The sequence below is a fragment of the Fundulus heteroclitus genome, unplaced genomic scaffold (assembly GCF_011125445.2).
Source record: "Fundulus heteroclitus isolate FHET01 unplaced genomic scaffold, MU-UCD_Fhet_4.1 scaffold_481, whole genome shotgun sequence".
NCBI classification, from domain to species: Eukaryota; Metazoa; Chordata; class Actinopteri; order Cyprinodontiformes; family Fundulidae; genus Fundulus; species Fundulus heteroclitus.
Window position 1 is genome coordinate 25,791 of NW_023396903.1, and position 13,013 is coordinate 38,803.

Here is a 13,013-nt window from a genome sequence, read left to right on the forward strand (position 1 = left end):
AGGTAACCGCTGTGACACAATCAGAAAGATTTCTCTGATTAGTAACATCTTTATGGAGCGCTAGAGTTATTGTTACTCTGTGCTGCTTCACCAGTTCTCTCTCACTCGCTCGTCATCGGACAAAAATCAAACTACTTTGTGTTTGTATTTTGCAGCGTAAATTGTGCGTCAGACTCAGATTTACAACGTTTGAGTTGTAACTGCAACCCATATATATATATATATATATATATATATATATATATATATATATATATATATATAATATAATATAAAATTGGTCTTGGGGGTGCGTCAACCCGGCTGGGACATGGAAGGGGGTTTGCGGCTAAGAAAGTTTGGGAACCCCTATTTTTGGATAATAATATTGACTGAACTGACATTTCTATTTATTTGATTTGAAAGTGATTTTAGAAGTTGCTGCAGATTGGTTTTATCCAGGGTAGGGGTTAAGTGAGACGTGTACATGTACTCACTAAAACCAGTGCTTATGCTGATGTGATGGTACAGGTAAAGGAGATGGAAACCGAAGAGCTGCGACTGAAAAATGACATTCAGGATATCAGAGACCAAAATGAGCTACTGGAGTTCAGGATGCTAGAGCTGGAGGTAAAATCTTCAACTTCAATGCAGTTTAATGCATTGTTAATATACACTGTGGGGTTTGTTAGCGGGTTGTAACATGGAGCAATGTTTGTATTGTAATCACTAATTCATCAGTAGCTTTCAATCTTTGTCTCCATTTCTGTGGAAACAGGAGAGGGAGCGTCGCTCACCTGGCATCAGCTTCAAACAACTGCACTTCCCAGAAGGTCTCAGTCCTCTTCAGATCTATTGTGAGGCTGAAGGAGTCACAGTGAGTAACAGAATCTCACCTGGAGACTGAAACCTAACTGCTACTCCACCTGTTCCTCAATTGTCCTTTCTGCTCATGAATTCATGTGTGTCCCAACAGGACATTGTCATCAGTGAGTTGTTGAAGAAGTTGGACATTCTGGGGGATAACGCCGTAAGTGTATGTTGAATTTATTTTGTACATGTATGTGCTAAATATAACCGTCACATATGTGTGTGCTGTGGAAGATGTAACCATCCTTGATGCATCTATTCTAACATGTTTGGCACATATTTTACAGTTGACATGACTGTTTTACTGATGTTTGAATTGCTTTATCTATTGCATTAAGTAAAACTATGTGTTGGTCATCGTTGCCTGTCTTATCACTGGTGGTAAAATGGAAACAAAGATTAAAATGTTCTGACCTCAAAACAAACAAACTCAGTACTCAAGACTCCCTGTGTCTGACGTTTTACTGGTTCGTTGTTCGCTGTCCTTTCAGATTCTCACACAGAGGGAGCTGGGTTTTGTCTTCTCGGGCTTCCTTTGTTCTGAAGGACCAGAATTTCCGAATTACAGATCATATTATATAACCTGACTCTCACCAGGTGGATGTGGTTCCACCGAGATCCACACAGCTCCACATCCATTTATCCAGCCATATGCAAAGCTTTTTGATGAGGCCCCTCCTTCTGAAATACCTCCCAGCTGGATGTGTGGAGCTCTGCAGAATGAAACCCATCTGGAGAGAGTCAGGTTGCATATTATAGGCATCATTGGATCTAATCTTATGGGTCTTAAGTCACAGATGTTTTGTAATCTCATGAAGGACAAGATTTAAAAATATGTAGGCCTATCTATTTAATACTATGAATGTGCCCCTAAAATATTAAGTTTGCTGAAAAACAAGCTAATTATTTAGTATTTCTTTTGTATTTCTTACAGCAGTGTTGTCAGACTCTAGTCCCTGAGGGCCTGTACCTGCAGCGCTTAGATGTGTCTCTGCTTTAATGCACCTGACTCTATTATCAGCTGATGAGCAGTGCCCTGGAGAGCTGGACTACATGCTAGTGAGGCAGTTTGGCCATTTAATTCAGGTGTGTAGGGCAAACGTCACCTCTAAAGGCTGCAGGACACCAAGCATCAAGGATTTTAGTTTGAAATCACTGGATTACAGTAAGTCCACTGCACAAAACTGTCACCATGAACTCTTCAAAAGAAAACAGCAAACTGAGATTTTTCCAACTTTTTGTATGGAATACAAAAAGGAAAGGAAAATCTCTTGAATGACCTTTTTATCCCTCTCCCAGGAATCCAAATTTCTTACAATGTTTTAAAGTGAACCTTCTTACAGCTGTAGCTATTTTGTTAAATGTCTGTCTTAGTATATATTCAGATCTTTGTATATGAATGTCTTCGTTGATAAAATGATATTACTTTTTTGATTTCTACCTAAATTATAGATTTTTACTATTTCTTACATATTTTATGTTCATGTTATTTACTATGTTCATTGCATTTATCATATATATTCACTCTTTAATATCTAAAACCTTAAAACTTCTTAGCAGTAAAGAGTAAATACATATGATAAATGCAATGAAAATAGTAAATAACTTAAACATAAAATATGTAGAAAATAGTAAAATAATTCTATCATTAAACCCTCACAGCATAATGAACAGTGTATGCTTGAAATATGATTAAATCAGAAAGTTTTTTTTAGTCCTTAACTGAGGTTGCTAAGAATAATAAAAAAAATCTAATAAATAAAAAGGCTTTACACATTAGCCATTCAATTCACATTGATTCAAAAACCTTGTCTGTAGGCCGAGGACAGGTACAATATTATCTGTATTGTTTTAATATGGAAATACTTAAGATGAAACTTACCATTTTATGAAACTCCAAGAACAGTTAGGCTGGGACGAAGCCCTGAATGTTTCAGGATCCAAACAACACATACCTGGGCCTTTCAAGACTGGTCCAGCATTTAGCTTCTTATTATTCACTGAAACTTTGAGTAAATCGACCGATTTACCGATCGATCTACGTTCCTACCCTCATCTATGGTCATGAGCTTTGGGTCATGACCGAAAGAACGAGATCCCGGATACAAGCGGCCTAAATGAGTTTTCTCCGTAGTGTGTCTGGGCTATTCCTTGAAGATAAGGTGAGGAGTAGAGCCGCTGCTCCTCCATGTCGAGAGGAGGTGGCTTGGGCAACTGATTAGGATGCCACCTGGACGCCTCCCTGGTGAGGTGTTCCGGGCACTTTGAGATACTTGTAATACTCATCTAAAATCTAAAAAGGTCTGCAAGTAGCATAAACCCCATTCTTTCAACACAGATGTTCACTAGATTTTTTTAAATCTCATTCTTCTCCTTTTCAAAGAAACTTAAAGCTAATTTTCATTAGACACCTTGTTCTAATGACCAACGTGGCATTGCTGTTTTTTACAAAGACAGTGTCTTCAGTGAACCTTCTGCAACGTTGGGTTGGATTATAACCCAGCTGAACCCCTAAACCAACCAGCAATTGAAGTGTTGAAGGACCAGTGAACACTTTGAGACTCGACATGGAAGGGATTGGGGAGAACCAGTGAAACATCTGTGCGTTGCTCTGTTGAAACCATCCTTAGAACTAGCAGTTGGACAGACAAAGGTCCTAACCATGACCTAGAATATCCGACTTTAACTTAAAGGCCATCCACCTGCTTCTGTTAAAGCTCTTAGTCTCAGATGAAAACATGTTCTTGTGCTCTTACCTGCTTTTGTCATGATTTCTTCCTCTAGAATCTGTCCAATGAGGAACAGGTGTCAGTGATCCATGCCAGGACAGTGCTCACTCTAGCTGAAAAGGTGAGAAAAGCCTAGTCTCATAGGTTTTTGTTTCTTCTTGAGGTAAGACTTGTACTTGCTTTATATCAATATGAAGAAGCTGTTCTTCGGATGCCATGAAACCATCTACAGGTTTCATCTTGAATCCAAATTTAAAAGGACACAGATATGTGCTTAGTTCAATGTTGTAGTGCTCTCCTCGTGCTGCAGAGGGAGCTAGCAGTAACTCCACAGTTGTACAGTGCAGATCTATCTTACAATCTCTATCTGCTCGTCCAGTGGTTAGAGTCCATTGAAGTGACAAAGACGGCTCTGCAGCAGAAGATGTTGGACATCGAGAATGAGAAGGTAAAAATTAACCCAGAAACACAAAGTACTGTCACATGACCTTTCTCCTGTCAACGTCACATCAGTTTTACCTTCTGTGTTTGTGGGGCTACATGGTTCTTTAGTTTTATGTTTGAACTTCTTATGGTAGTAAAAAAAGCAATGCTACAGAAGCAGTGTAATTCATTTAGCTGCAGCTTTTATCCAATAAATCATCAGAATAAACCAACTTCATTTGCCAAGTTTGTGGGTACAAACTTCAAATTCCAACATTCACATCACGTAAGAAACAGCTTTAAAAAAGCTTTAGATGAGTCTGAATTACTGTTATAAACATTAGGACCAGTATAATAGGATGGTGACCAAGCAGAGCTTGATCAAAGATTAAAAGTCAGTGTGAGTTAGGGGTGTTTGATACTCAATAAAAGGTTCCTCAAAACACAACTTTCTACCAATGTTTTTATAGTTTTTTTTAGTAAAAACTATCAAAGTTATGAACCACTATGTTGAATGTGATCAGATTATCAGAAGTGTTGTGCTATTGTGAACGGTTTTAAGTTATTTAATGTTTAATAAATAACTCTCTGTCTGTTAGGTATTGTCCAGTGAATATCAGCCCAAACAGCTGATATCAGGACAATAGTTGAAAGGGATGATTTGAGCTCTGGTGATCTTTTAACAGCAAACTCTGCACACATATAGAATAAAGGAGTAACCCTGACCCTACCCCTAACCCAGAAATTAAATGAACATCCAGAGAACATCACTATAATGCTGTTTATCTGAATTAAGACTATATTTCAATCAACAAATCCTCTCTACTAGGCTGGTGAAACTTAACTAAAACTACTAAGCAAAATGAAGATAAAAAGAAGCTAAGGAACTATGTACACACAAAATAAACAGACAAATAAAAATAGTTGAAAACCATCACAAGAACAATTGCGACGCGCCATAGCAAAAGTAGGAGCAAGTTGACAGAGCACAAACTGAGAAAAGCGTGAAAAAACGGAAATTTCTGAGAAAAATTTGATTTTCGTTTTATTGCAAAACATTCTTGCTGAAGTTAGGAAGAAACCCATTAATGGTTTAGTATACCACCTTTATGTGGCTCAGCGGAGGCTGTTGTTATGCGTGTCGGCCAATGAGCTCCGTGCTTGAAGAGAGCAGATGGCAACTTATGCAGCTTCTAAACTCTGAAAGACAAACTGAGTTTCTGTGACTTCTGTGAAGAAGATGGACTGAGCTGAATGGATCTGCAGCTTCCTCAGCGCTCCACTGTGGATTACATGTCGACCAGGACGTGGGACTCGTTTCATATTTTGTATCAGGAGCACTGAAGCAGAACAAGCTGACAAAGTGACTGCATAACTTTAGTGAACATTCATAGTTTCCAGCTGGCGCTAACCGAAAATGATGAAGAAAGCTTTGATCTTGTGGCAGAGGAGCGTTAACATAAACACCTTGCGCAACAAAGTACCCGCTGAAACCTTAAGGCTCGTTTTCTCCCTATTGCCTGTGCAAATTCTCAGTGATCCAGGTCGTCACAACAGCAAACAGGCTTAAATCGGAGGCAACTAGACTTTCATTCAGTTCTTTCTGAAAGCGTAAACTTTCTGAGCTGTAAACACCAGGGAGCTGGAAGCTCCATCCTCCTCCTCTGTTCACTGATTGCTTTGCTCTTTGGACCAAGATGGCTTCTTTCACCCCTCTTTCTAACCATCTGTTCTCCCTGTCCAGCATCTGGACATCACTGTCATCAAAAGAGTTTCCTTTTTTTTTAGGTGCAAGTGGATTGCTGAATCAAACCTGGCAGAAAAAAACAACAGTGTCGAACACAGAGGAGAAAACAGAGATGCAGAAACATTGTCATTCCAGATGTGTCAGGAGTTTCTGAGAAACTCACCTGAAACTCAACTTGGTAACCTAGGAAGCTAAAGTCCACTGTAATGGATGATTTACCAGAAATGACGGATCGGGGAGCGTCCTGCCTGTGTTTACGTTACCCTGATCAGTTAATCCTAAAGTTACACGATACACCATTAAATCAACATTAATTTTCCCTCCTAATGCGTGAAGCACTATCGGACGATGGCAAAGCTAAACCAAAATCAGCTTCAGCTTTAAACAGCGTATTTACTTATATCCAGCACTAACTTAAAAGGACTTTTAAAGTACTTCTTGATTCTGAGATCGACCAACTCGGAAATACATGCATTAGTGACCATATTTTCAAAAAATATGGCATTAAGATCATTACTGCGCTGTTAAAGGTTTTAGGAGAATAAACGAAATGGGTTGCTGGTGTATAATTGGAATCGGGGCTTATAATCGCGGTTCTGGCTGACAGTTCGGATGTAAACACGGAAACAACTCGTCGATGCCCGATTGCCTGGCATGGATATTTCAGCTGCCTGAAAGACCACGTTTATTTATTTTTATTTTACAATTTTGTAAACAACAGCCTTGACCTATAAACCTTGACATGATTATATAAGTTGTTTTACCGAGAAACCGATCAGAAGTGCTGGGAAACCCCGCCTCTCTGGCTGCAATGCGCGCTCCCGACACAGAGGGGAACAGATTTTCACAGGGGAGCTGAATTTCGCATAACACCGGGACTTTTCGGGTTCGGAAATGTGTGTAAAGAGACATTATCCTTGTTGGTATTTGACCAACTATAAGCCACACACTTTTTAGCCATGTTTAATCTGTCTATTTGTGTTTGAGAAAGCGAGTTTGCAGCCAGGAAGTAACTTGTTGCAATATCAACAGATCAACGCTTGTCAACTAATTACGTCATCGGTCACGTGACACCCGGCGCAACATTTTTTATGAGCCTTGTGCTAAAAAGCCTTACAAATCCACTTTGTCATCGAATTTTTTTATCTTTTTTCCCTCGGGTCATAATATTATGTGAACTTTCTATTATATAGCAACTTGTATGATCTCAGAATCAAGAAGTACTTTAAGCTGTACTTGATCGGAAAACAGAAACATTAATGTCCCATCAGTGTACAAAGCTCTTATGGAAATAAAGTGTGTGATAACCGTAAAACACAGTGAAAACACATTAAAAGCAAACCCTTTTAAATGATTAATCCTATCCTGACTTTCCTATTGTTTCTCTGCCAAACCTCTGCCTCCGTGTCCGTTCAATCAACTTTGGGGTGTCCGGTTGGAAGAAGTTGCTTCAGGGTGAAGCTTGTTGTCTGAGCATGTGGCGCGCTCAGGGGGAAAAGGTCCTCGTTTGTGAACCGGGCTCCAGTGGGCAACGCTGGAGTCTCCGGTTGGAAACTGTTCGACCTGGTGGCGAGGAAGCTCGGTGCAGCTGGGAACTCGGCAGGCTTTCCCCACGTGGCTGTGTCCTGAGAGCCTCTGCACAGCTTGAAAAGTCAATTTTCAGATCAACTTTTCTCCTGCAAAAGCTGAAGAAAGGTTGCAGTCGGCTGTTTAAGTTCGGATGTTGGTTTCACAGAAAACAGGCTTTACGTAGCCTTGTTTGCACTGCAAATATTCGTAGGTGTCCGGACACATTCAGACCCAGGTGCCTGTCTCTCCAGCGTGAACCATTACTCACGAGGGCTCACAGACAAAGAGGAAGATTAATCTTGGAAAGCTTGGTATATAGCAGTGTTGGCACCCGTGCTGTGATGGGGCAGTTCCTTAATGCCTGTGAAAGTCTCACATTTCAGATTTCATTTTATATTCTTACTTGGCTGGAAGCACAACAGGAAGAAGGAACCTGATTTAACCTGATCAAGAACAGGATCATCATGTAAGGCACCTTGGGTTTTCAGAGTAGTGCATGGTAGTGCTTGTAGGATTGAAATATGAATGTTTTTCTCACTAACATGAACCTTAATACTAGCAATAAATAAATTAGTGAGTAGTGATGCATTGAATCAGATACAGTGTCTCATGTATCAAAATTAAACTCGGTTCCATCTTATTTTGTCTGACTTGTCTCTAGGATCACTTCAGAAAACAGAAAGGTTACCTGGATGAAGAGCTGGACTTCAGGAAGCACTCCATGGATCAGGCCCATAAGGTCAGTCTTCAGCAGGTCCAACCACATCACTTACAAACAACATATAAATAAAAACCCTCATTGAAAAACCTTGCACTTAGGGAAACATTATAATCCACCAAATTGCTAAGAAGATGGAGTTACTCCTGCAGGTTTTGGTTCTTGGGACAAACTAACTCAAAGGGTATATTTACTGTCTGTGTTTATTTCAGAGGATCTTGGAGCTGGAAGCCATGTTGTTTGAGGTTTTGCAGCAAGAGGATATTTCCAGGACCCCAGGACTAATAAAGGGAGATGGTCGATTGTCTGACATGTTAACAGAAGAAGAGAAAGAGGAGCTGAGGAGAGCCATGGATCAGTGGAAACGATGTGTGATGTGTGAGCTGAGAGAAAGAGATGCCCAGATCCTTCGAGAAAGGATGGAACTGCTACAGCTCACACAACAGGTGAACATCTATATGAATAACAGATACAGTAATTTCACCCACAGTCTAGGTCCTAATCGTTTGATCAAGGTAGGATTTATTTCAAAAATAATTAGATTCATGACAATTAGTAAAATGCTGCCTCAGGAAAACCTGCAGATTTCATCAAACCATCACTTTATTGTTGTTAGAGATTATGAGATTACAGAGACTGGACTGAGAAAGTCGCTTTTCATGGAAATTACAGATAGACAACAGACTCTGGAGACACAGAGCCTGCTGAGATTGGACATAATGACGGATTTGGGGAAGATGTGTCAGCTAGGACACGTCTGCATTATAGCATGTCATCCTCTATCAATGTGAAGATTGAACACTGATGTCATGCTGGGCCCTGAATGGGTGCGTTGTAGTGTGTGAGAGTCCAGAACTGAAGCTGTAAACGTCCCTCTGCCTTTTAGGTTAAATATGGTAAAATATAGTTTCGGTTTTAAGAGTCTTTTTATTACTACAGAAGAATAGAAACAGCACATTATTCACAAAAAGAACCTGGGGTGACCACAGCTGGTCAATTTCTATAACACTGTAAAACCTCCTGACCAACACTGGGTAACTCCTGAAAACAAAATTTGCTTCTTATATTATTTGCTTTGTATATTTGATTTTCCATATGTTGTCAATATTATGTTTTATTATTTTACATTATTATTACATTTCAGTTCTTCGGACTTTTAGATAGACTGTCTCCAAAAGCCCAACTAGGAACAAGTGCTGCAAACCAGCTTACGCTATAAGTACCATGATACAGGCATGGTACTGCTGTGTCAGTCAGTGTGTCTGTTTCGATCAAATAAATCTAGTACAATAATCTATAAAGAGCTGGAATTTCCTACAAGAACATGAACCAGTGTAAGCGGTTTTTGCATTGAATCAGATAGCTTTCATCTTTTTGCATCCAGGATGTAATTCCTTTGTTTATTTCCTAATGAAAAAAGCAGATGTTGGTAACATGGTTGAATCAGTAAATCCACAGCTTCATCTTTTAAGGTTTCTCATTAAGAGGACCACAGCCTCATGACGTAACCCTGAAGCTCTGATGCATTAATGTTTTCTTCCATTCTGCCATATGAAAACAGATCATTTTTTTTCCTCATGAGAAGGAGTCTCACTCGAACCCTGAGGGATAATTTCACCTCTGAGCTAAAGGAGTTGAATCATGTTTCATATAGAAATTATTTAAGTGTTTTTAGGCAAATTAGGCATTTTTAGTGTGATAAGACGTTAATGTAACAGGATTCCTAGAAACTTGATTCCACTTGTTTTTAAGCGGGGATAGATGTGTATGTCATCCATATAACAATGAAAAGACAAATTGTATGTTCTAAAAATAAAGCCTAGCAGAAGCCAATAAAGGGATAAGTTCTGATCCAGGAATCTTTTCTATGTGGGAGAAAAGTATAAGGTTAATGGCATTAATGGCTTCTTTAGTGGCTTCATCTATGAGAGACACACAGCTAAGAAAAATTATGAGAAAATTTTCAAGTGAAAAACAGAGTACTTAGTGTATCATCTATGGCAATTGTGAGTGAAGGCCTTGGCTGAGCTCCCACAGGCCCAAGTGTGAGTTAAGTGTTTCATATACAAGTTCTTAGAACTTTTACAAAGAACACAAACCCTGATGATGATATTTCTATGTTGGACAGAGGAACAAGGAGCTCGAGGAATGTATAGAGGGACAGAAAAGACAGATCAAAGAACTAGAGGAGAAGGTGAGAACCATCAAAAGGTAAAATAATCCAAATCACCATCAATTGATTTCCACTGAGTTCTACTGATTCTTACCTCTTTTCCAGTTTCTGTTTTTATTTCTATTCTTTTCTTTGGCCTTCATCCTCTGGTCCTGAATACATCAGGTAAGTCACACATAACACAGGTGCAGTTCAGTTTAATCTGATGATGTTTCAGGAGAACTGTGTCAGTGTGGTAGCGGGAATTAAGAAAGTAACAGTCATCTCATGTAGCTAGGGTTGATCAGGCAGTAAATGTTTCCCCTAATAACAAGTTTACTTAAGCTGGGGCCACACTACATGTTTTTGCCCAGCATACCTCCAATTCCTAGAAAAGAAAAGTTTCCCCCAAGCTGCACTTTATGAGGCTGGTTATCAGGACAAGTTGGCACAACAATCTGTTATGGGACTTTTCCCTCGCCCCTGTCTACCCCACACCACTCATCTCATCCTGGCCGAGCTCCGCTCCTTTTCCCCTTTTGGTTTTCAGCAGACCCGAAAACATGCTGGCTTAAAGCCTCACCTTCTGTTTGCCCTCTGCTGCTATCAAGCTGTGTGCCATTAAAGAAATATGGGAGAAACGGTAGAGTAAAAACGTAAAGAAATTATGAATAAAAATAAATCAAGCCAAAAATATATAAATAATGCAAATGCAAGAATGTGTTGAATTTTTTAAGGCTAAAATAATCCACTAAATAAAAATATGGATTGTAGATCTGGCTCTGAGCTGTCTCTCTTCTGTGTGTTTTGAGAGAGAGTGATCTGTTCCAAACTGGTAAAATTCAGGGCTTTTTATTTTAATAGTCTGGATAATGGGTATTTGGATTATCGTGCGCTGAGCTGCGGCGAGAACCACTATTCTCTCAAGCCTTCTCTGTCCTGCAGACACACAACACTGGTTAGATCAGCTACTGTGAGGAACAACTTTCTGAACTATTTATAGACAAAACTTTAAAGCTTTCAGAGTAGTGAATTCAGTGTTTCCCTCCCCTAGTATTGAGTCGGCACATTACGATTGATTCCCCCCCCCACTCCACTGTCGGCTGACTGGCTGGACACACCCTTGGCAAATCATAGACCAGCAGTCTGCTGACGTAAGAGCTCTGCTCTAATCGATAACGACCATACTACCTCCTAAGGTGGAATAAAAACCTGCCTTGTAGGGGGAAAAAAGCCTTTTCAAAAACTCTCGAACCACACGGAGTGGACCAGAGTACAGCCCAGTGGAGGCCATGGAGAAGTCCAGTTGGTGTGGCAGGAGAACCGACCGATGTTGCATTTAAACACAACTAGAAAAAAACATTCTGGATGCGTTCTAGTTGTGTCAATGGATCACTGACCAAACTAGTGCTGCTGACAGCCAATGAAACAGACGCTGGGACAGCTTATCAGCTCAGGAGAAAAATCCAAGCTGGCCCTAAAAGAAGCGGCTGTTATGCTCGCAGGTGGGCGGAGCTGAGAAGAGCCCGGGGAAACAAAGTTGGCATAAAAGGGGCTTATAATAGCAATGCTGCATGCAGCACCTGTTCTGCATCTTTGTACTATTACTACAGCTGCTAAATGATTGTCATAAAACATAACGGGTTTCAGTTATGAATAAAATTTCATAAATATGTAGAAACCAAGCCAATAAGAGCCTTATAAACCAGAGTCATCTAATGTGTATATCACCTTACATCAAAGCAAGGCATGTCAGCTCGAGCATCCAATTTACAGTGGTGAAATGACTAAACCTGCTAAAGATGTTGCTGCCAAGTGAGGAACAATTAGTGATAAGGATTAGGCTAAGCCGGGATAAATCTCAGAGCACATAGGTACACCAAAGTGAAGGACTGTAGGCAACTGGTGGAAGCCCACATGGATGTTCCATATATGGCAGAAAGGTGGCTGTTATCAGATGCCTCCATGCTCTGAGGGAACAACGTGATTTGTTGTATAACAGAAACAGCATTGTACTTCTTGGGTCGTTTCATTTCCATACAAATACTTACCTCCACATTCACTTCAAGCCGTTGAGTTTTTATTTCCATTACTACTTTTTGGTTTGTCAGAGAGAGGGATCTTGTTCTGATTAGTTTGTGTTGCCTTGAAAAATATAGCTTCTCCTAACGTTGTCTGAGCTTCTGCTTCCGCTTAAAATCCAATAATATAAAAAAACCCAGGTCTGAAAAACCCTAACTTGAAGTAGTTCATAGCACAAGAGGGGAAAAGCGTCAGAGCAAACAGAGGCAGTTTAACATATTTATTTCTGAATATATAAAATCATTTGGATCCACAAATAGACCTTATTAAATAATTTATGAATTTTAAAACATAGCTAGAATCCACAGCACATAATGCATCCATCCATTTTCTAACATGGTCACGAGGAGTGCTGGTGCCTATCTCCAGCTGTCAACAGGCGAGAGGCGGGGTACAACCTGGACAGGGGTGATGGGGATCCAAACAATAACTGACTTCCTAGAGTTATTGAATAAGGAAACAGTGAAGTGATCAAGTTCCAGCACTTTTATTGAGAAACAGAGCAGAGTCACATAGATGAAATGTAATCACACCCAACGGTCACGCTGCAGTCAGCGTCTGCCCTGCTTCTGTCCGGCCTTCGTTCTCGTGTCTCTACTAATACCTGCCCGCAGCCTTGCCGTGAGACAAAACAAAGACAGTCTATCCTAGACAATCATTATTACTATTATTATTGGCCTTGGCAATCAGCAGGACCGTGGAGCTGATGTGCAGTCCTTGTGTCTCCAGTGCTCCTGTGTCTGA

General features: G+C 40.1%; 1 protein-coding gene across 4 annotated transcripts in view; it reads left to right on the top strand.

Annotated features, from left to right (window-relative positions):
• jakmip3 (Janus kinase and microtubule interacting protein 3) overlaps window positions 1–13,013 on the top strand; it is a gene marked incomplete at its 5' end in the record, with an annotated part of 52,733 nt that overhangs the window by 20,899 nt on the left and 18,821 nt on the right. For 3 of the 4 annotated variants that reach the window (XM_036132235.1, XM_036132232.1, XM_036132234.1), the window contains 9 exon segments: window positions 511–609; window positions 758–856; window positions 956–1,015; window positions 3,634–3,699; window positions 3,958–4,026; window positions 7,979–8,056; window positions 8,248–8,481; window positions 10,164–10,229; window positions 10,314–10,373. In XM_036132235.1, the coding sequence (XP_035988128.1) occupies window positions 511–609; window positions 758–856; window positions 956–1,015; window positions 3,634–3,699; window positions 3,958–4,026; window positions 7,979–8,056; window positions 8,248–8,481; window positions 10,164–10,229; window positions 10,314–10,364 (822 nt within the window). 4 annotated transcript variants of the gene reach the window in all.